This window comes from Anomaloglossus baeobatrachus, chromosome 3 (assembly GCF_048569485.1).
Source record: "Anomaloglossus baeobatrachus isolate aAnoBae1 chromosome 3, aAnoBae1.hap1, whole genome shotgun sequence".
Classification (NCBI taxonomy): Eukaryota; Metazoa; Chordata; class Amphibia; order Anura; family Aromobatidae; genus Anomaloglossus; species Anomaloglossus baeobatrachus.
Genome location: NC_134355.1, coordinates 573,292,003 through 573,316,716, shown reverse-complemented (window position 1 = coordinate 573,316,716; position 24,714 = coordinate 573,292,003). Strand labels below are relative to the sequence as shown.

Below are 24,714 nucleotides of genomic sequence, written 5' to 3'. Positions count from 1 at the left end.
CCCACAGCGTATAACAGCAGCAACATGTGTAAGCACCGCAGCACAGTCACGTTCTCAATAATAGTAAAACCTCTGTATAGCTGTAGTATATCTATAACGATATATGCTATGTGACAGGATCCCGCACGTCAGGCAGGCGGCCCTGTGTTCTGCAGATGTCCCCCTCATTCCACAGTCTAAGCACATAACAAACGTCCTGCGGGCGGCGATACCAACCAAAATATTGCCGCTCCGTCTCCTTGCGCTACACAGCAGCTGCCGCTTGGGACAATATCTCGGCCGGTGATTGGACCGTGTACCACGTGACGTCAGCGGCGGCCTCTCATTCACATGCAAATAAGGCAGGGTATATGGCGAGTGCGAGCAGCCGCATTGTGACGTCACAAAGAGAACCATAGAACGTTGTATATAGTCACATGGATCCGGGGGACAGGCAGGTGTGAGCGCTCGGCCCGGACCCGCTGTGCACCGCCTATCTGTACATAGTCAGCATGGACCGGGGGGACAGGCAGGTGAGCGGCCGGTGGGCCATGTACATAGCTGGTAGGCCCGGGGCGGGCGAGCTCCTGCGGGGGTGGAGGTGAGGCTGACACATTGTCACTAGGTGCATGCACTGAGCAGTGGACTGTATGTATGTATGTATACAGCTGTATTGTGTGTGTACATATCTATGCAGCCGAGCAGATGTGCCTAGAAATATATACTTACATGTGGGTGTATGCAGGCTGACTGACATAATCTGGGCCTTGCTTCTGTTTATATGGCGTGTTCATAGAGAGGGATCAGCAGAATGTGTATATGTATATATTTGTGTATATGTGCATATGTTTAATGTGTGTGTGTGTGATATATATGTGTGTGTGTGAGACATATGTGCATAAATGCTTACTGTGTGTGTATATGTATGTATATATATGTGTGTGTGTGTGTGTGTGTGAATATAAAAAATGTGTGTGACATATGTGCATAAATGCTTACTGTGTGTGTATATACAATATATAGTGTGTGTGTGTATCTATATACACATATATATATATATATATATATATATATATATAATATATACACATACATATGTGTGTTTGTGTGTGCGCGTATATATATATATGTATGTATATATATATATGTATGTATATATATATATATATATATATATATATATATATATTAGTGTATACATGCATACAGATATGTGTATGTACTGTATGTGCATGTATAATAATATATATATATTATATTATGTGTCTGACATATGTGCATATATGTTTAACGTGTGTGTGTGCGTGTGTGTGTGATCACTTTGCCTTTACTATATGCTGCTATTTCTGTATCTTTTTTTTTTTTTTTTTTTGTCTTTTCCCTGGTCCTTGGTGGGGCACATGTGACATCTCCCTTTTAGGATGGGGGGCTACTGTGTTCCCCAGTATTCTATCTCATATGTTATATTGTCTTTGTGTTTGGAATATTAAGCTTGTGCCTGGGCCTGATTTGCAAGCTTTGTACTGTGGATCGGTATTACCTGTCAGTGTAGGCTGAAGGCCGTATTGTGATTGTCACATGTAGAGATTTGGGGAATCTATCGGTATCTGTGCGCCTCCTGACCTCCCGGGTCCGTTATTGATCCTTGTATACATAATGCTACAGTGATTACGTTGTGCCAGGCTGGCTAATGAGAGGAGACCGGAATGCCGGGCGGTCAGGAAATTTGCAGGCTTCCCATCCATCGCCCATGGACCAGAGTCGTTCTAATCCATTCTCCCATCTGATTGTAGACAGTAATTTTTTTTTTTTTTTTTTTTCTTTTTGAATTTCTGCATTTTGTCCTATTCACCTCAATAGGGCTTTACATAACTCCATGCACGTTCTTCAGAAACGTCGCTATTCAGATTAAGGCCATGCTCACACATAGCGTAAATTATGCAGATGTCTGCGCTCATATACACAAACAATCTTCTGTGATTTGGCTGTGGTTGTATGTATACACTTTCCCTTTTTTTTTCTTTTTTTTTTTTCCAGCAGATTTAGAGAAAAAAAAGCAACTCTCTCACTCTATCTATCTATCTATTATAGCGCCATTTATTTCATGGTGCTTTACAAGACTGGTATAGGGGGAGATATATGTATGTGTGTATATATATATACATACATACATACATACATACATACATACATACATACATACATACATACATACATGTATGTGTATATATGTATGTATGTGTATATATATATATATATATATATCTATCCTCCTATACCAGTCTGTTTTGTACTGTTAATGATTGTTGTACGTATACCCTCTTTCACTTGTAAAGCGCCATGGAATAAATGGCATAATAATAAATATATATATATATATATATATATTTATTATATTATATTTCGGTAGTACAGAACAATCCAGCCGTGTTTTTAAACACAGAGTTTTCATGGAATCACAGCCACCTTCTTCCTTCTTTGAACTGTTAAACGCAGCAGATTTTCTGGACATAAAGTGCAGCAGAGTAGATCCGGTATTTCCACTTTGCAGGAACATGGCTGAATGGAGATGAGTTTTGAGGCTGAATCCTGAAGTCGTGTTCCCCCTGGGCAAAAACATTGCAGTTTCTGCTCCAAATGACATAATGGTCTGTAAGGCCGCGTGCACACGCTCAGTATTTGGAGTGGTTTTTACCAAAGTGTTACTAAACTAGGAGTGGGTGATCAATGCAGAAGTGGTGATGGGTTTCTATTAGAGATTTCCTCTGTTCCACTCCTGGATTTGATATTTTTTATTTCTATGCAAAAAAATATATTCAATGGTAAAGCTTCACCTACCAATGGCAATGTTACAAAGAAATGTCCCCCGGATGACAGCGTGCCGTCTGTGACTGTCATGGTCCTGTAGATTTGCATGGGTAATTTTGATCTGTGACTTGGATGAAAGAAAAGGGACACATCTTCATGATTTCTTTGCTGATCAGAATCTTTAAAAACAAAACAAAAACCCCAGCAACATAGACTGTAATGGCTGTGTGTTCTGGTCGTGAAAAAGACGTCTGAACAGGGCCTTACAGTTCAAGCAAAAAGCATGTGACTTTGTGAAATGTTTCAGTTGTGGCTCTTGTCGTTTTTTTTCAGTGTGATCTGGTTTTAATAAAACTTTTGTATTGGATTCTTCCTATTATTATTTATCTCTGATAAAACATTATTGATTAACCCCTCATGACATTTATGTCATTAATCATGTCCCTCCCTTTTTGATGCAGGCTCGCATGCTGAGCCCGCATCTGTCCCTGCACGTCGGCTGATCTGATCAGCCGTCATCTGCCTCTAATAGCCACGGGTGGATGGGAGATCTGCCTGCAATTGTTAACCGGTTAAATTCCTCTGTCAATGGTCTTTAACACGTGCCGACGAGGAGTGCGCCATTTCCCGCTCCCATCGGTGGCCCCGTGACGTCATCACGCGGTGCCAATGGGTTATGACAGCCAAGGGTCAGCTGATGACATCTGTCTGTCATTGTGATCTTCCTGTGAATGCTGCAAGATGAACATTCATAGGAGATGGTGATTTCCGCTTTACAGAGCGCTGCTGATGCTGTTGTCGTACTCTGTGCAGCACAAGGGATCGGACGATCGCAGCTTCAGGTCCTCTAAAGGGGCTAGTAAATACAGTTAAAAAACAAACAAAAATTTATTTGGTATCGTTGCTTTCAGAAATGTCTGATGTATCAAAATATAAAATAAATGAATCCGATCGGTAAATGGCGTAACGAAAAAATAACGTCAGCTCGGCACAAAAAATAATCTATCACATCGTCCCAGATCCCCAAAAAATTAGAAACCCTCCCTCCCCCTTTTTTATTTTTTTTAATTATTTAATTTATTTATTTATTTTCCTGCGGTTCCAAATTTTTTTTAGAAGGGTTTTCCCTGGATTTTGTGATGTCATATTCTGCTCCCTCTTCACTGTATTAAATAAGAACACTAACAGTTGTCTTTTGAAGTCAGAATGATGGCAACACTCTCCCAAAGACGTCCATGCGTATCCTGCGCTTTCCCATTGACTTTTATTGTATAGTAGAAATTGTCTTCCAAGTTTAAAAAGCCAGAAGAACAAGCGTTTGGCGTTTTTATAGAAGCATAAAGCAAGCCAAAAAGTGAATTGAAACATATGTTGATATAAGCGACCCCCACCTATTTTGGGCTGTGCATTGTCTATATAGCTTTCCATTAGCAGATGTTTAGACGGGCCTGGCTCCTGCTCTGCCGCTGTCTATTTTGAGGCCTGCTGGCACCTAGAGAAGTTTAATACTAGAGATAGGACCATCTTGACGGGGTACACCTCCTCACGGTAGGGTGGCTCTTATGCTCTTTTGATGAAAGTGGTGTCAGTTGAGTACTATGTTATTTGTATGCACTATTACTCCCGTATTTCTCTAAAAATAGGGCAGGGTCTCCTACAGTGGAACCTTGGAATAAGAGTAACTTGGTTTGAGAGCATTTTACAAGACAAGCAAAGCTATATACAAATTTGTAACTTGGTTTAAGAGCAATGCTTTGTAATAAGAGCAAATACTCACCGTGCACACTTCCGGTTCTGTCCTTTCACCGCGTTCTGACCCGCTCTGGCGGTAACTTTCTGTACATATGTACTGTATACAGATACCATTGTACAGTATATACTATAGCATGTCTATGAATTTGCATTTGTGGATACACTACTGTACTTTCTTTCTGCTAACCAGTACAGCACATTGCTTATACTGTAATCTGCCTGTGCAGTGTTCCTACCCCACATTTGGCTTAGTTCTGCCCTTATTTTGGGGAGAATAGATTTGGGGTGTTTTTTGTGTATTGTACTAGAAGTTGTCTTATTTATACAGAACATTTTTTCTCTATAGTGCACTGTACCTCCTGCACTCAAGCAATGCTATTGTAAGCTAACGTGCAGTTTACTTTGTTTCTTTTTCTGTACAGTATTAGTGTAATGTAAATTTTATATGAATACATTACATTTTGTTACTGTAATAAGTTTGTGTAAATACAGTAAATATTATTGGGTTGTGGAACGATTTGTTTGTTTCAATTATTTCTTATGGGAAAATTCGCTTTGATATAAGAGTAACTTGGTTTAAGAGCACACTCCCCGAAGAATAATATTATTATTATTTTTATTATTATTAAATTGTATTCATTTATATAGCGCTATTAATTCCACAGCGCTTTACATATATTGGCAACACTGTTCCCATTGGGGCTCACAATCTAGAGTCCCTATCTGTATGTCTTTGGAGTGTGGGAGGAAACTCACGCAAACACAGGGAGAACATACAAACTCCTTGCAGATGGTGTCCTTGGTGGAATTTGAACCCAGAACCTCAGCGCTGCAAGACTGCAGTGCTAACCACTGAGCCACCACAAGACTGAAGTGCTAACCACTGAGCCACCGTGCCTCCCAGAACCAATTCTGCTCGTAATCCAAGGTTCCACTGTACTACATTTTGCTCCGAAAGATGGGCTAGGGCTTAATGTCAGAGGATGCCTAATAATAATAATAATAATAATAATATAATATTATTTTTTCATCCCATAAACAACAATCCACATTTTATTCTTTAACAAATAAAAAAAAAATCAATATTTATTCAAATATAACAATATTCACAAGACAAACAGTATAGTCTGGCTGGGAGTTTGTTGTCAAAATGGCTGCATGGTGACCCTCTATTACTATGGACAAGAATAGTCAGCAAATAAACTGCAATAAATAGATGTGTGACCACAAATTGGAGTATTAAATTGTTATATGGTATAATACAAAAGCCTTTATGAATACAATCACAATATGTAATAAAATCCATTGAGTGGAGGTATATACAGTGCCTACAAGTAGTCTTCAACCCCCTGCAGATTTAGCAGGTTTGATAAGATGCAAATAAGTTAGAGCCTGCAAACTTCAAACAAGAGCAGGATTTATTAACAGATGCATAAATCTTACAAACCAACAAGTTATGTTGCTCAGTTAAATTTTAATAAATTTTCAACATAAAAGTGTGGGTCAATTATTATTCCACCCCTAGGTTTAATATTTTGTGGAATAACCCTTGTTTGCAATTACAGCTAATAATCGTCTTTTATAAGACCTGATCAGGCCGGCACAGGTCTCTGGAGTTATCTTGGCCCACTCCTCCATGCAGATCTTCTCCAAGTTATCTAGGTTCTTTGGGTGTCTCATGTGGACTTTAATCTTGAGCTCCTTCCACAAGTTTTCAATTGGGTTAAGGTCAGGAGACTGACTAGGCCACTGCAACACCTTGATTTTTTTTCCCTCTTGAACCAGGCCTTGGTTTTCTTGGCTGTGTGCTTTGGGTCGTTGTCTTGTTGGAAGATGAAATGACGACCCATCTTAAGATCCTTGATGGAGGAGCGGAGGTTCTTGGCCAAAATCTCCAGGTAGGCCGTGCTATCCATCTTCCCATGGATGCGGACCAGATGGCCAGGCCCCTTGGCTGAGAAACAGCCCCACAGCATGATGCTGCCACCACCATGCTTGACTGTAGGGATGGTATTCTTGGGGTCGTATGCAGTGCCATCCAGTCTCCAAACGTCACGTGTGTGATTGGCACCAAAGATCTCGATCTTGGTCTCATCAGACCAGAGAACCTTGAACCAGTCTGTCTCAGAGTCCTCCAAGTGATCATGAGCAAACTGTAGACGAGCCTTGACATGACGCTTTGAAAGTAAAGGTACCATACGGGCTCGTCTGGAACGGAGACCATTGCGGTGGAGTACGTTACTTATGGTATTGACGGAAACCAATGTCCCCAGTGCCATGAGATCTTCCCGGAGCTCCTTCCTTGTTGTCCTTGGGTTAGCCTTGACTCTTCGGACAAGCCTGGCCTCGGCACGGGTGGAAACTTTCAAAGGCTGTCCAGGCCGTGGAAGGCTAACAGTAGTTCCATAAGCCTTCCACTTCCGGATGATGCTCCCAACAGTGGAGACAGGTAGGCCCAACTCCTTGGAAAGGGTTTTGTACCCCTTGCCAGCCTTGTGACCCTCCACGATCTTGTCTCTGATGGCCTTGGAATGCTCCTTTGTCTTTCCCATGTTGACCAAGTATGAGTGCTGTTCACAAGTTTGGGGAGGGTCTTAATTAGTCAGAAAAGGCTGGAAAAAGAGATAATTAATCCAAACATGTGAAGCTCATTGTTCTTTGTGCCTGAAATACGTCTTAATACTTTAGGGGAACCAAACAGAATTCTTGTGGTTTGAGGGGTTGAATAATAAATGACCCTCTGAATAAACTTTTCACAATTTAAAAATAAAAAAAAAAGAAATACCATTCTTTTTTGCTGCAGTGCATTTCACACTTCCAGGCTGATCTACAGTCCAAATGTTACAATGCCAAGTTAACTCCGAATGTGTAAACCTGCTAAATCTGCAGGGGGTTGAATACTACTTGTAGGCACTGTAAAAGGAAAAATACAGGAAACACTCAAGGAATTGGAGATGTAAGTTCAATCAGTATCCAAAATATCCCCCTCCCTCTTTCAAAAGCGGTGGTCCTCCCCTGTCCCAAAATTTAGGTTCTTTAGAAATAAAGGAGAAAATGTGTGTTGACATCACCAGGAGCAGTTCTGGGTGTATACTGCCAATCCCTGCCTAACCGCCCCTGTATACACTAGCATAGATAAAGAGATCTTAAGAGAAAGCTCTTTTATTGTATGCTAATGAGCGTGGGTACTAGTCCCCTGGGCGTTAGTTCCCCTAGCTAGTCGCACCCCTGTGGGCGTGCTAACGAATGTGCAGCATCAGAGGATGATCTCACCTCTACGCTGCCATCACGTCCGATGCTGGATTTCGGCTCAGTGTACATGACCCCGGAGTTCCGGCCATGCGCATTATGATGCCTGATGAACGCGTCCTGGCTTCAAACTGAAGTAGTGCACATGACCGAAATCCGGGGTCATGTGCAATGAGCCGAAATCCAGCGTCGGGCGGCGATGGCGGCGGGGAGGTGAGTGAGATCATCCTCTGACGCTGCACATTCATTAGCATGTTGACGCCCACAGGGGTGTACTAACACATGCTAATGGAGTCGACTAGCCAGGGGAACTAACGCCCAGGGGACTAGTCCCTGGCCTCATTAGCATATGATATAAGATCTTTAGAAATCCTTTTTCTAAAGATCTTTATTTATGCTAGTGTGTACAGGGATGGTTAGGCTAATTTCACACCAGTTTTTTTCCATCAGGCACATTCCGGAAAAAAACGGGTAAAACGGATCCGGCGCCGGATCCGTTTTATCCCCATTGATTTGTATTAGCGCTGGATTGTGCCTGATGGTCTTGCGTTGCATCCGGCTTATGCCGGATCCATGATAATTGCCTAAAGCGGCGGCCGGAGGGAACGTATCTTGTAACTTTTTTTCTCCGGCAAAAAAAGCCGGATCAGTCGTGATACGGCGTGTTTTACAATGGAAGCCTATGGACGCAATGCGGTAAAAATCGGATGCGGCCACCGGATCAGTTTTTGTAAACTGAGCATGCTCCAATTTATTGAAAAAAAACGGACGAAAAGGATGCAAAAATGGATGCGCCGGATCCTTTTTTTGACGGATCAGGTATATTGGAAGCGTCAAAAAAAAGGATCAGGCACATCAGTTTTTGCATATTCTGCGTCGTATCCGTTGCATCAGGCACACGCCGGATTGTTCCTGATGCCAAAAACTGATGTGTGAAATTAGCCTAAGGCTACTTTCACACATCCGGTTTGAGCCGTGCGGCTCAATCCGGCTGTGAAGCCTATGCAACGGATGCGGTGAAAACACCGCATCCTTTGCATAAGTTTTTTTACATGCGGCCGGTCCGGTTTTTGCCGCTTGCGGCATGCTACTGAGCATGCGCAGTGGCAAAAACCACATGCGGCGGCCGGATGCGGTTTTTGCCGCATCGTGCCGCATCCATAGGGATGCATTGGGAAAAGCGCCGCATCGGCCGGATGCGGCGCGATGCGGTTTTTTTTTGCCGGAGCAAAAAACGTAGCAGGGAACGTTCCATCCGGCCGCCGCATCGGCTAAATCTGCCGCATGCGGCAAAAACCGGACCGAACGCAAGCCCATGCGGCACTAATTAAAGTCTATGCAGGAAAAACGCAACCGGCAGCAAAAAAAAACGGTTGCGGTTTTCCTGCAAAGTGCCGGATTGTGCCGCATTGCAAAAGCCGGAGGTGTGAAAGTAGCCTTAGGCAGGGATTAGCAATATGCACCCGGAACTGCTCGTGGTACTGAGTGCACACTGCACCTGACAGGTTCCCATTAGGCTGCTTTCACACATCCGGTTTTTCCTGTGCGGCACAATCCGGCTCTTTGCAGAAAAAAATGCAACTTTTTTTTTTTTTTTTGCCGCCGGATGCGTTTTTCCTCGCATAGACTTACATTAGTGCGGGATTGTGCCGCATGGCCTTGCGTTCGGTCCGTTTTTTGCCGGATGCGGCATATTTAGCCCATGCGGTGGCCGGATGCAACGTTGCCTGGCACTTTTTTTTTTTTTTTTTTTTTTTGTCCGGCAAAAAAAAACCGCATTGCGCCACATCCGTCCGATGCGGCGCTTTTCTAAAGCATGCCTATGGATGCCGGATGCGGCAAAAACCGCATGCATGCGGTTTTTTGCAGTGCACATGCTCAGTAGCATGCCGCAATCGGCAAAAAACGGACGGGCCGCATGTAAAAACGTATGCAAAGGATGCGTTTTTTTTTCGCCGCATCCGTTGCATAGGTTTTAGAGCTGGATTTAGCCGCACTGCAAAAGCCGGATGTGTGAAAGCAGCCTAAAGGATTAAACCAACGGCACCCAAAGTGTCGCTCTTAAAGGAGCAGCAACCATATAGTTACTAAGGTGAAGCAAGCTGATAAGTCTCTATAGTCTGTAATTATAGCAGTGTTTTGTTTTTTTTTAACAACTACTGCAGAAGTAACTGGGACCTCATTTATAAGCATTGCCTCACAGGAAGATCACTGTGGTTGCCTATAGCAACCAAAGTGCAGCTGTGTCAGCATTGAAGCTGCTGAGGTGAAGTGAAAGTTGAGCTCTGGTTGAGTCACCAGCCAGTATTTGTAGTGCTTTTGGGTGCGGTGGAGTTTGGTGGAGAATATTATGTTCAGAGAGAGTGAATGGGCTGTATATGTCTGTATATGGACTTTGATTAGAGAATGTGATAGGTCACCTGAAAGTTGTTTTTAAGGAGCGTTTAAGGCCATGTGCGCACTTTGTGTTTTTGTTTTTTTTTTCATGCGTTTCCGCAGCGTTTTGATTTCCAAGCAAAGTCTATGGAAAATAGGGCTTTCTTGTGCGCACGTTGCTTTTAAAAACGCAGCGTTTTTGTTGACCATTTGTCAAAATCTCTGCGTTTGAAGAAGCAGCATGTCAGTTGTTCTTGCCATTTTGGCAGCGTTTTGCTAACATTGCAGTCAATGAGAATTATCAAAACTCATTCTGAAACAAATTTCTAGCCTTTTACATGCTTTTTTGTCAAAATCAAAGCATGCGTTTTTGGCATTCTAGTGAGGTCCAGAGGTTTCCTTTTTGCCCTCACATCCAGCCCGACTCCAAAAAAAAGTCAAACAATAATTTTTACTTTATTTTGAACATAATTATTAATTCTCAATTATCATTTTTGGAAAATTATTATAGCGTATGATTTAAAGGTTTAATTATTTATTTCATTTTTTTTTTTTTTCCTAGTGTTTGAATGTTCACACTTTAGTTAGTAGTGTCTTTGTATTGAAAACGCATCCCATTTTAAGCACTGGAAATGCATGTTAAACGCGACAAACGCAAGAAAAACGCATGCGTACTTCCTGTGTTTTTGTGGTCAAAACCAAATTTGACTGATAAGTTCTGCCAGAGGATGCGTTCATTTCTGCAAGGTACTGACCGCAACGTGCGCACATAGCCTTAAACTGTGTAAGGGCCCATGCGCACATAGCCTGCTGAATATTCTGCAGCGATTTGACAGCACATGTGCGCGTCAAATCGCTGCAGAAACACTGTATAATGGATGCAGTTTTTTGTACAACAAAAATCCGATTTCATTCGCTCAGGATGCTGCCCCCACCATAGACAGAGCGGGAGCTGCATCCATAGCGCACGGAATAATTGGCATGCTCATTTTATGAACGCATGGATTTGGGTCAAAATTTTAGCTCCCAAATCGCTGCGTTCATAAAAGCAACGTGCGCATGTATCATGCACAATCTACATAGATTGTGCAGAGGACGCAGAACACCTGCATTTACACTGCAGTGCAATACGCAGCATAAATGCATGCAATTTTGCAACGTGCGCATGAGCCCTTAGTCATAATCAGTCCCAATTTCTTAGGGTAGAGCATTCGAGAGAATTGGTGCAGCTCGTGAGAATTATTGGAATATTAGTTGAATGTCACTTAGAGAATGTGTAGGGTGATAGACCTAGATTAATAATTAATAATTGTATTCACTTATATAGCGCTATTAATTCCACAGCGCTTTACATACATTGGCAACACTGTCCCCATTGGGGCTCACAATCTAGAGTCCCTATCTGTATGTCTTTGGAGTGTGGGAGGAAACCGGAGAACCCGGAGGAAACCCACGCAAACACGGGGAGAACATACAAACTCCTTGCAGATGGTGTCCTTTGTGGGATTTGAACCCAGGACCCCAGCGCTGCAAGACTGCAGTGCTAACCACTGAGCCACCGTGCCACCCTAGATTAGGGAGGAGATGCAGGGGGGTGCCGCACTGTGGAGAGCTTTGTGGGAGAGAACAAGCAATTTATATGGGATCCTATAATGGGACGCCAGTGCAGTGACGGGCACAGAGGAGAAATGTCTGAGTAATGATTAGCCAGATAAGTGACCCTAGCTGCTGCATTGAGGATAGACTGGAAAGGGGAAAGTTTGGTGGGGGGGAGGGGGCAGGTAATAGAGAATTACAATAATCAAGGTGGGAGTTGATCAGGGCCACGGTGAGGGTTTTTGTTTCCATGATGAGAAAGTGGCGGAATCTAGTGATGATCTTCAAGTGCAGGCGACAAGACCAGGCAAGAGATTGTGTATATATATAGGTGGTGAAGGAAAGATTGGCGTTAAACATAACACCCAGACAGCGAGCCTTAGGGAGAATAGTAGAGACTGGAGCCAAAGAAGTTCACTTTTGAAAAAGTGAGTTTCAGATAGAGCAGACATGATCATACAAGACCCATACATTCACATACAAATAACACTGAAACAGACCACAGAGTATGGATTGGAAAGAATTGGCCATTTGTTTATTATTAAGGGTTACCAAATAATCAAAAATATAAACCATAACAAAATATTACCATATAATAAACCAAACCCAAAATTCACAAAGCTAATTATTAGAATCCACCCAGAGCCTCCGGGCGTTTTTTTTTTTTTTTTTTTTTTTTTTTTTTTTTTTTTTTTTTTTTTTTTCCCCCCCTCCTTCTCCCTCCTAATATAAACAGATGACAAAATAAAACGAAGAAAAATAAAAAAGGGGGCGGGAGGGCGGGGCAAATTCTTCTTTGATCTTCAGCTGTGAATGGCACAGCTGGCCCAAAACCCACTCTTTTTATATAGGGAAAAACCTTCCCGCACAAATATAAACAACCAATAAAATATCCAGTAAACACACGCGCGGTGTGCTAATTGGCCGAAAGCCACACACCCGCGTTACTAGGCAGAAAAAATTACCTCAGTGCCTCATAAAATATTATAAACACCCGCGCAGTGACAAGCCACACACCCGCGTTACTAGGTAGAAAATACCTCGGGGCCTGCATGATCATGGCAATCCCCCAGCTAGTTGCTATGGGATTTTACATGATGTTGGAGTCTGCGGACAGACTGTGCCTGGTGTTCTGTTGTACAGTGGGGGTTGATGAGGTGTATAGATGTGTTATCAGCATAAAGATGGTACTGGAAGCCAAATTAGCTGATGGTCTGTCCAATTGGGGCCGTGTAGAGTGAGATAAAATGGTGTTTGAAGGAGGAGGAGAAGATACCAGAAGAGAGCGAGACATTGAAAATTTTAGTTAGGCTGGTTTCACACTACGTTTATTTAACACGCGTCCTGAACGTTTTTTTAACGTAGAAACGGATCCAGTGCAAATGCGTTTTCATTTCAATGCATTTGCAATGGACTCGCGTTAACTTGCTTTCACCTGCGATTGCGTGCGGTATAGTGAGGATCCAGTGACTTGCAGCTTTTTAACATCTTTCAAAAACACTACTTGTAGGATTTTTGAGCTGCGTCCAACTTCTGCAAATTGCTGGATCCTGACTAAACAGCACGCAAACGCATGTGAACGCTGGCATGCTGAGCATGCCCAGAAACCAGCCTCCGTGATCAGTCTCTCTCTCTCTCCCCCTCTCTCTCCTCCCTCTCTCTCTGTCTCTCCCCCTCCCTCAGCCCCACCTGAGAGCTGCGGACACTCGTAACCAAGGTAAATATCGGGTAACCACTTATCTTAGTTACCCGATGTTTACGTTGGTAACGTGTGCAGGGAGCCCGGCTCCTAGCAGCTGCAGACGCTCGTGACCAAAGTAAATATCGGGTATCCAAGCAAGTATACCCGATGTTTACCTTGGTTACGAGCCTCGCAGCTGTCAGATGCCGGCTCCCAGTCTGGCACGTTTAGTTCCCCTCACTCCCGATCACATGACTCCAATGCCCGCCCCTAAACATCCAGTGACAGGATCCTGCAAAATAAGACATGCGTTTGCATGCATTTTTTTGCTGTAAAAGCAGGATCCGCTTTTGCAGCAAAAAACCGTTCAGGACGCATGTTAAATAAACGTAGTGTGAAAGCAGCCTTAGCTGAGTAGTGACAACCGGAGAGCGACTGGAGTAGGTGTGAGGGAAAGGGGTCTGTAGTGAATGTGGTAGGACGAGAAGAAGAGAGGAGCCTGGAGAGTGAGCCAGATGACCTGTGGGGAGGGATGGGCATTGTGCCGCTTGGTGGCTGGGAGCTGATTTCCTGACGGATATTTTCTATTTTCTCTGTATAGTAGGAGGCCAGATCATTAGCAAACCGGTCTGTGATAGGGGCCTGCACTGTAGGACTGAGGAGGGAGTGATGAAAGGTGTTTGAAGAGTTTTTACTTGGATTGTTGGATGGTGAAGAAGGTCTGTTTGGCAAGGTGAAGGGCAGAGTTATAGCTCTTAACTTTATCCACCATAAATTTATCTGGTGTGCAAGCTTTCTTCCATAGGCCTAGAGCATCCCTGGAGAAATTGAGTTTGCATTGTGAACCAGGGCTGTCTTACTCAAAGTTTAGAGGGTCTGAGGGTTGGGGGGGGGGGGTGCTGCTTGGTCTAGGGTGCTTCTGTCATTGTAGTGATTTGCAGCCAGATCAGGACTAGAAAAAGAGGAGATTGTGTAGTCTGTAAGTGTATGAGGGTAAGGCTAGAGTCACACTGACGTATGACTCGCACAAGCAATGTGAGAAAATCTCGCATTGCACTTTTTCCATATAAGACATTGCTGCAACTCAGATCTGCGAGTTTTTCCTCAGCCCTAATCAGACTGAGTTAAAAAAAAAATCACAGCATGCTGCAATTGTCTGAAAGTCTCGGATCCTTTGCACCCATACAAGTCTATGGGTGCGAGTGAAACATCGGACTGCACTCGGATGACATCCAAGTGCAGTGTGATATATGCACAGACAGGCAATGGAAGAGATGGAGAGATCACCCTCTCCTCCGCAGCTGTGATCTGATCGCAAGATGAGATCACAGTATGACACTCTGCTCACGCTCGCAGCAGAGCAGGAACCGAGGGTCATAAGCATGGGATGCCATACGCTAGTGTGACTCAAGCCTTGATGGCCTGTAGATTTTTGAATGTGTGATAGGTGGGAGGGGTGAGCGAGGATTTGTGAGCGTGAAGGAGAGAATGTGTTGGTCAGAGAGGGGAAAAGGGTGAGTTATCTAAGTGAAAAAATTGTTTAATAGTGAGCTTTCAAGACTAGTCGGGTCACCTCATCAGGCATAGTAGACACCTGAGTAGACTCAAAACCTTACTATTTCCATCATTTCAGTTAGCCATTCAAAGGCATCAACCTCTGAGGAATCTCAGTTCTTTAAAACAATTTTTTTTTTCTAACACAGTACAAAGATATATTTTACCCTTATCTGAGAGATTGAGCAGAGGCGGAAAAAGACCAGGTCAAAGGCAATACAGTCTTGTGTGTCTCAGAGGTTGAGAGCTGTTAGAGGCCCAGAGATAGCAGCTGGGATGTAGATGGGATAAGTGTTGGTAATTCTGAGGACATGAAGTGCAGCAGCCAGGCAGAAAAATGGTCAAGGAACTGGGCGAAGTGAGCTGGGGGAGGGGGATATACAACCGCTACTCTGAAGGAGAGGGGATGCAAGAGCCTGATGGTGTGGACCTCAAAAGAAGAGAATGAGAGTGATGGAGTTAGGGGAATGACCTGGAAGGAACATTGTGGGGACAGGCTGTCTTCAGTTCCTCTATACTCCCACTGTAAGGCTATGTGCGCACGTTGCGTAATTACATGCAGTTACGTTGCGCTTTGTAGCGCAGCGTAACTGCATGCATCCTGCGTCCCCTGCATAATCTATGAAGATTATGCAGGAGCCGTGCGCACGTGGCGTCTTAGAGTGCAGCGCTTCGGCTGCTGCCCGAAGCGCGCGTTCTAAGAAGTGACATGCGCTTTGCCGGCAGCCCCTGCTCTGTCTATGGCAGGAGCTGCAGTCAGAGCGCACGGAATCGGCTTTTTTTTCACTACGGACATTTTCTGTAGCGATTTGAAGCGCACGTGTGCTCTTCAGATCGCTGCAGAAATTTCTGCACTGACTGTACGCAACGTGCGCACATAGTCTTAAAGGACCTTTGGTGACATCATGGTCACATGACTTTAAAGAGAACCTGTCACCAGTTTTTTCACTATTAAACTAAAAGAATCACCTTCTGCAGCTCCTGGGGTGCACCTTGTTCCTGGCTAAACTTGTAGACCCCTGAAATAACTTATTAAAATCTGACCGCCAAGTATGCTAATTACCTTATCTAGTCAGATGGGCGTGATAATTTTCTGCTACTTTTTTTCCCTCTGGCCACGTTCGCAGTCCTCCTTTCCCGATTGACAAGGATGGCGCCGCCGTCGTCATCCATGCTGCTCGGCCAAATCTCGCGTAGGCGCAGTTAGCTCTGCCACATCGAGGGCCGAGTAGGAAACATAGTTGTTCTCGCGCGCGCCGGTGAGGTATTTGCGCAGGTGCGAAATTATGGTTGGCGCTGTGCATGAGCTCACAAGCCTCATCCTCGTACCCGACCATAATCTCTAAGTGCGCTAGATTTGGCAGAGCAGTGTGGATGACGACAGCGGCGCCATCCTTGTCAGTCAGGAAAGGAGGACTGTGAACGTGGCCAGAGGGAGGGAAAAGTGGTGGTGGTGGTCACGGTCACCAAAAGGTCTTTAAGCAGCCTTAACCTCTGACTACAAATGCTGGAAACTCCTAAGAGTGGGGAACCTGAAAAATTACCCTAGGCAATTCAGCAGTTGTCCGTGCCCCCCCTCCCCCCCAAATGTCGACTCTGACTGTAATTGGGGCTTATTTTATGAGTAGGGCTTGTATTTCATGCATACTACAAAAATTGTGTAAATAATGCTAAAAAACGCTATTTCCCTGCAGATATAGGGCCCAGTTCATCCTTTTAATTTTTAAGGGTGGTGTGTTTTTGGGTTTTTTTTTTTTCTTTCATTCTTTATCTGTCAAAATATTTGCACAAAATGTTCGCCCATACATAAAATCAGTACAGAAGGGGGCTGGAGTGCATCTGCAAAAAAAATAAAAAAAAAAAAATATATATATATATGTGCCTACAAGTAGTATTCAACCCCCTGCAGATTTAGGTTTACACATTCGGCATTAACTTGGCATTGTGACATTTGGACTGTAGATCAGCCTGGAAGTGTGAAATGCACTGCAGCAAAAAAGAATGTTATTTCTTTCTTTTTTTTTTTTTTTAAATTGTGAAAAGTTTATTCAGAGTGTCATTTATTATTCAACCCCTCAAACCACCAGAATTCTGTTTGGTTCCCCTAAAGTATTAAGAAGTATTTCAGGCACAAAGAACAATGAGCTTCACATGTTTGGATTAATTATCTCTTTTTTTCCAGCCTTTTCTGACTAATTAAGACCCTCCCCAAACTTGTGAACAGCACTCATACTTGGTCAACATGGGAAAGACAAAGGAGCATTCCAAGGCCATCAGAGACAAGATCGTGGAGTTTACAAGGCTGGCAAGGGGTACAAAACCCTTTCCAAGGAGTTGGGCCTACCTGTCTCCTGTTGGGAGCATCATCCGGAAGTGGAAGGCTTATGGAACTACTGTTAGCCTTCCACCCCCTGGACAGCCTTTGAAAGTTTCCACCCGTGCCAAGGCCAGGCTTGTCCGAAGAGTCAAGGCTAACCCAAGGACAACAAGGAAGGAGCTCCGGGAAGATCTCATGGCAGTGGGGACATTGGTTTCCGTCAATACCATAAGTAACGTACTCCACCGCAATGGTCTCCGTTCCAGACAAGCCCGTAAGGTACCTTTACTTTCAAAGCGTCATGTCAAGGCTCGTCTACAGTTTGCTTTTGATCACTTGGAGGACTCTGAGACAGACTGGTTCAAGGTTCTCTGGTTTGATGAGACCAAGATCGAGATCTTTGGTGCCAACCACACACGTGACGTTTGGAGACTGGATGGCACTGCATACGACCCCAAGAATACCATCTCTACAGTCAAGCATGGTGGTGGCAGCATCATGCTGTGGGGCTGTTTCTCAGCCAAGGGGCCTGGCCATCTGGTCCGCATCCATGGGAAGATGGATAGCACGGCCTACCTGGAGATTTTGGCAAAGAACCTCCGCTCCTCCATCAAGGATCTTAAGATGGGTCGTCATTTCATCTTCCAACAAGACAACGACCCAAAGCACACAGCTAAGAAAACCAAGGCCTGGTTCAAGAGGGAAAAAAAAATCAAGGTGTTGCAGTGGCCTAGTCAGTCTCCTGACCTTAACCCAATTGAAAACTTGTGGAAGGAGCTCAAGATTAAAGTCCACATGAGACACCCAAAGAACCTAGATAACTTGGAGAAGATCTGCATGGAGGAGTGGGCCAAGATAACTCCAGAGACCTGTGCCGGCCTGATCAGGTCTTATAAAAGACGATTATTAGCCGTAATTGCAAACAAGGGTTATTCCACAAAATATTAAACCTAGGGGTGGAATAATAATTGACCCACACTTTTATGTTGAAAATGTATTAAAATTTAACTGAGCAACATAACTTGTTGGTTTGTAAGATTTATGCATCTGTTAATAAATCCTGCTCTTGTTTGAAGTTTGCAGGCTCTAACTTATTTGCATCTTATCAAACCTGCTAAATCTGCAGGGGGTTGAATACTACTTGTAGGCACTGTATGTATGTATGTATGTATGTATGTATGTATGTATGTATATTATATTTTATATTACATACATACATATCACTTTTTTTTTTTTTTTTTGCAAAAGCTGTAATTGACAAATGCACAAAAAAGTGGTAGAGTAGACTTTGAAAAAGGCACAAATTAAGAAGTTGAAAAATAACAAAATCTAGACATTGAGGAGTCGCAATAAGGAATTAGGGCCCATAGTGTTAAAAAGGTGATTAAAAATAATAAATGGAAGTCTCCTCTCCTTCCAGTACCCCCATGCAGGTAAATGGCATTTTAACAATATTTTTGCTGTATTACTAGAAGTGCAGCTACTAGAAAAATGAAATTATATTCTCCCTGCAGCCACTCTCTTCCAGTCATCAGGCGGCACAGAAAGTTGAGTGCACAGTTATCACTCCCCCAGCACCTTGACTGACAGCCTTCCCTGCACACGGTGACTGACAGCCAGCTCTGCAGTAAAGTGCTCGCAGAGTGATAACCGTGTACTCACCTTCCTGTGCCACCTGATGACAGGAAACAAGCGGCTGCAGGGAGAATATAATAATCTTAAAGGGGATGTCCACTACTTGGACAACCTCTACTCATTCCTCTTGTTCGTCCCTGAAAAATTAAGTAAACAGTTCCAGCGATGTCTAAAGTTGCCTTCCCGGGATCCATGTGACATTATATGCGAGCCTCTCCTCCAATCAGTGCCGGCTTTCTTCAACCCGGCTTCGGACCTTTGAGCAGGAAGTCAGTGCAGCGCTAACATCCTGCTCCTATGTCCGAAGGCGGGGAGACAGACGCCGGGCTCTGATTGTTATGACACCCGAGCCCCACAACCAATGTCATGTGGGCCCCTGGAACGTGACTTTAGACTTCGCTAAAACTGCGGCTGTATCTGAGGTGAGTATAGGTTTGTTTCTTTTTACGGGGGCGAACAAAGGTAATGAGTAGGGGTTGTCCAAGTGTTTTTACCCCTTTAATTTCACTTCCATTAACACAACAAAATATGGTTAAAATGCTATTTATCTGCAAGTAAATAGATATTTTATTTATTTTTTTTTAACTTAGGCGATTGGTTGCCATTACACCTCATTGAAATGTTTTTTATTTTTTTGTATCACGCAACAACGTGGGCCATTCATCGGCATTGTGGATCCTAGATTCTTCATTGTTCGATCAGTGTCAGTTTATATTGTCAGTAATTATCTCGTATGAATAAATAGATGGCGAAGCATCAGTGTTAAGCTAGGGTCACACGTAGACGCAGCAGCGATCACGACTGTCGACCTGACCTTATCAGGATCGCTGCTGCGTCGTTACATGGTCGCTGGTGAGCTGTCAAACAGGCAGATCTCACCAGTGACCAGCCCCCAGCCAGCAGCGACGCGTGGAAGCGATACTGCGCTTGGTAGCTAAGGTACATATCGGGTAACCAAGCAAAATGCTTCGCTGGTTACCCGATATTTACCTTGGTTACCAGCGCACACTGCTTAGCGCTGGCTCCCTGCACTCCTAGCCAGAGTACACATCGGGTTAATAAGCAAACCTTTGCTTATTTACGTGATGTGTACTCTGGCTAGGAGTGCGGGGAGCAGCCTGAGAGCGGCGGACGCTAGTAACTAAGGTAAATATCGGGTAACCAGTGAAGCACTTTGGTTACCCGATGTTTACCTTGGTTACAGCTTACCGCAGGCTGCCAGAAGCCGTCTCCCTGCTCGCTTCAGTTCGTCGCTCTCTCGCTGTCACACACAGCGATGTGTGCTTCACAGCGGGAGAGCAACGTCCAAAAAATGGTCCAGGACATTCAGCAACGACCGGCGACCTCACAGCAGGGGCCAGGTCGTTGCTGGTTGTCACACACAGCGATGGGACGTCGCTGCTACGTCACAGAAAATGGTGACTTAGCAGCGACGTCGTTGTCGCTGTGTGTGACACCACCTTTAATCATGGATTGTACTCTGGGGCTATCTGTGATTTTCACAGACCATAGACTTTAATGTGTCTATAGTCTATTGTACTTCATGATTCGGCTCAAAATCAGATTTTTTTTTTTTGTGTGTGTGTGTGTGTGTGTGGACACCGATCCATAACCCCCTCCAAATGCGTGAAGAGCTTCACAGATTACCGTATAACTGGTACATGGTCTATATGTGGAAAATGGGCGTCTGAATGAATCTGGAGATGAGATCACTGGTTATTTCTGTACGGCTTTTGGCTCTATATCTGTCTTTCATGACTTGCATCATATTATGTGTTTTACACTTTTTTTTTTTTTTTTTTTCTTTCGTCATTATAAGACAAGGTGGTTTGATGCTGGAAGGGGAAGTGTTCTAATGTGCAACACTATGCGCCAAAATAGTGTCACGTTTCCTGCACAAAGTATGCAATAATAGGTGGTAGAAACCTGTACTAGGCAGACTTATCAATCCACACAAATCACTTTGCAAATAGTCTTTAAATGAGACAAATTAAAATTGTTAAAAAAGCAAACAAAAAATGTAAGAAGAATCCAAAATGTCATTAGATGTTGAGTTGTAGAGAAGACACTTGTGCTTGTCTGAATTATTCGGACTACTCATTGACCCTATGGCTATTGGATTAAGGGTTTATTCGAGACGTGTATTCATATATGCCATATAGCTGCCTCTGTTTCTCGTTTTCACACTCCTGGCTTTATTTTTCACCCCTACTTCTATTTTCCTTGCAGACACGGAAACCTCTTGTGGAGAAGAGAAGGAGAGCCAGGATTAATGAGAGTCTGCAGGAGCTCCGCGGCATCCTCGCCGACAATGAGGTCCGTAGTCCTTGTGAGATGTGAATGACTGAGCAGACATTTAAACTATGAAAATTAGAATTACACGTGACCCTTAGAGTCGACAAAATATCTGCCAACTAAGGCCCCTTTCACATTGCACTTTTACTGACGTTCAGTGGTTCCGTCCAAACCGCCCCTTCCTCACCCCGCAAAACGTGTTTCGGACCCATGCGCCGGCAGGGCCATTGAATATAATGGAGCAGACGCCAGTTGCGTATGCTGTCTTGCACCATTTTGCACATATACGTTTTCTGCAGGCATACACCCGAACGTAGCGACTACATTTTGGTGTCCGCCTGCAGAAAACATATGTGCCTTTAAAATGGAGCAAGACAGAGCACACGCTACCGGAGTCTGCTCCATTATAGTCAATGGCCCTGTTGGCACATGCGTCCGAAACATGTTTTGCAGGGTGGGGGAGGGGCGGTTCGGACGGATACCCCGACGGGACCACTGAACGTAAATAAAAGCGCAATGTGAAAGCAGTCTACAGTCATTGCTCTTGTCATTTAGAGGACATCTAGTGGGTTTTATTAATACCTTTAATTTTGTTTCTTCTCTCATTCAGTTTCAATCCAAGATGGAGAATGCGGAAGTTCTTGAGCTCACGGTGAAGCGCGTTCAGCGAATCCTTCAGACGAGATCAGCTGGTGGGTAATTATAAAGCCAAACCTTCATATAGCAAACCTGCTGTTAGCTGAGAATTTAAAAGGGTTGTCCACTACTTTTACATTGATGACCTATCCTTAGGATAGGTCATCTATGTCTGATCAGCCGGGGTACGACACCCCGCACACCCGCCGATCAGCTATTCTTGGCCCTGGTGGCAGCAGCAGCATGAAATGCTCAGTTCTGGTGCTGCTCAGTCTTATGATAACGGCCAGGTACTGCACAGCCACCTCTTATTGATCTGAATGTCAGATGGATGTGCAGTACCCGGCCGCTATCAGAAGACAGACCAGCGCCAGAACTGAGCATTTCCTGCTGCTGCCTCCAGGACCGAGAACAGCTGATTGGCGGATGTGAAGGGTGTCTGACCCCGCCTGATCAGACATTGATGCCCTATCCTAAAGGCCACTTTACACACAGAGATAAATCTTTGACAGATCTGCGGTTGCAGTGAAATCATGGACATATTGTTCCATTTGTACACAGCCACAAACCTGGCACTGATTGTCCACAATTTCACTGCAACCACAGATCTACCACAGATCTACCACAGATCTACCACAGATCTACCACAGATCTACCACAGATCTACCACAGATCTACCACAGATCTACCACAGATCTACCACAGATCTACCACAGATCTACCACAGAGTAAAGTGGCCTTATGGATAAGCCATCAATGTAAAGGTAGTGGACAATCCCTGAAGTGTTGTGGTCTCTTTGCCCCTTTCATCATACCAGTGTTAATTTTATTTTTTTCTTTGCAGAATCGGACCGGTTACAGCGTGAGGCTAGTGAACGATTTGCGGCAGGTTACATCCAGTGCATGCATGAAGTGCACACCTTTGTGTCCAGCTGTCCAGGCATTGATTCTGGCTTGGCTGCTGACTTGCTCAACCACTTATTGGAGTCCATGCCTTTGAATGAGGGAAGTCTTCAGGATCTTGTTCTGGATGTGCTCTTGGATTCCCCAAATTCTGATCCTTCGTGTGCTCTTAGCTTGTTGGGATCATCCTCTGACGACAGCTGCTCTGATGTGGATGAAGTCGAGACTGGAAAAAGTGGAATGGAAACTGTGCAGGACAATGAGCAGACCCCAGAGATTCAGCCTCCAACCCCTTCCATGTGGAGACCTTGGTGATTTGATCCATAATATTGGGACTTGATCTAACCAGAACACCTAGATCATTGATCTCAGTCCCAGAAGACAAGAGCCAGTACATACTGTATCTATATATTTGGATGTTGCGCTCTATATCTGTTGCAATACAAATGGACGCCGGGTGTAACTGCATTGCTCCAGCGACATGTCTGTGACTTATCCAAACTATTGTTCTTGGGCAGAACCCCTCCATAGCTGAGGGGGATGGGGAGATCACAGTACCGGATGAACAATGCAGCATATGTCTTTGTAAAGACTTTCTATAAGCCAACTTGCTGTATGTCATGCAATTATTATATCGTGCAACACATTCATTGTCATTGTACAGATACTATACATTATACTGCGCAGCATCGTCTCGTGAAAATCCTATCCCCCCCCCCCTGGTCTGTCTCCGACTGCAGGAGAGACCCTCCGTCCTCTGAACGTTCGGGTCCGACATCCTTAATGAAGACCTGTCACTTGCTATAAATTAACTGGTGTAAATGTCATTGCTCTTTTTCCTGCACCTCTCCGCTTCTAAGATATGGTCTCCTTTTCCTTCTATATAAATCTAATCTTGTCATCCAAGTGGGCGTGTACTGAACTATTCTCCATGGCGTCTATTTGAGGATCACACCCCCTTGATAACAAGACAACTCTATATAGAGAAGGAAGCGTCCTATCCCTAATGGAGAGGCACTGGAACAAAAAGTCTCCAGAGGAGCGGCGGCATTTACACCAAGTAGTAAGAATTACATATCTTATGGCAAGTGACAGGTCCTCTTAAAGAATTCCAAGCACACAACCAGTGTTTGGGTCTGAGACTCAAGGAATGAGTAAGTATATTTGTTCTGGAAGCTACATTGGGGTAATTTAGGTAGTATCCTTCTGCTGCGTAGGCATAGTGGTAGTGCATTTATCTCTAATCCCTAGGAGGGATGTCTAGTGTTTAGGTAACTTGAGGTTCTACCTTCAGTGAAGGAGACTAGAGGAATATTTGGATACCGATTTGAAGGGTGCTATAGGAAACTTTTTTTTTTTTTTCTCTTTGCAGGAGTATGTGTATATTAGGATGTTATTGTTTAATCTTTGCCTTTCTTTGTATATAGATGACTTTCTAATGCTTTAGGGAAGCAGGTGCCTGAATCTGTGTGATGCACTTGAACCAAGCCACAAATCCATGGTCTCCATTGTGTGCATCCATCTGGCAAGCACTTATTATTGTTTTCTTTTCAAAGTCTTATCCTCCTTGTTGTCTCCCTTTTTTTTTAAACTAAAAGTACTATTGTTGTTTGAGTAGTGACACCATGCATTAATTTTTCATGAATAAATTAATGAGCTTTTGATGTAAAACAATCTTTTTTTACCTTTTTTGTCCATTTCAATGTTCTGACTGTAACCAGTCACTAGTCCTGAGCTTCTCCATCACTGGTATGGCCTCATTCAATAAAATATCTTCACACTAGAAGTCCCAGAGAGGGGTCATTTAACATTTCTACCATTGGAACCCAGAGACGGGTGGAATGACCTGAAGGATTTTAGCTAACATCCTATAATCACCGTCTTTTGTTCTGTAATTAAGGCCATTACTGCCGCACCACAGGAGGTTGTTGTT

General features: G+C 43.8%; 1 protein-coding gene across 1 annotated transcript; it reads left to right on the top strand.

Moving 5' to 3' along the window:
- The first annotated feature begins 316 nt into the window (after positions 1-316).
- LOC142295583 (transcription cofactor HES-6-like) lies at positions 317-24,455 on the top strand. Its single transcript, XM_075338689.1, has 4 exons — positions 317-512; positions 21,177-21,263; positions 21,853-21,934; positions 22,723-24,455. The coding sequence occupies exons 1-4, from the start codon at positions 492-494 to the stop codon at positions 23,094-23,096; spliced, it is 564 nt and encodes a 187-aa protein (XP_075194804.1). The 5' UTR covers positions 317-491; the 3' UTR covers positions 23,097-24,455.
- Positions 24,456-24,714: the final 259 nt, after the last annotated feature.

Excerpts from the sequence above, each read along its gene's own strand:
- LOC142295583 (XM_075338689.1), top strand. The coding sequence starts at position 492 with ATGGACCGGGGGGACAGGCAG. Across the intron at positions 513-21,176 it reads TGGACCGGGGGGACAGGCAG|ACACGGAAACCTCTTGTGGA; the intron begins GTGAGCGGCCGG and ends TTTTCCTTGCAG. Across the intron at positions 21,935-22,722 it reads CCTTCAGACGAGATCAGCTG|AATCGGACCGGTTACAGCGT; the intron begins GTGGGTAATTAT and ends TTTTCTTTGCAG.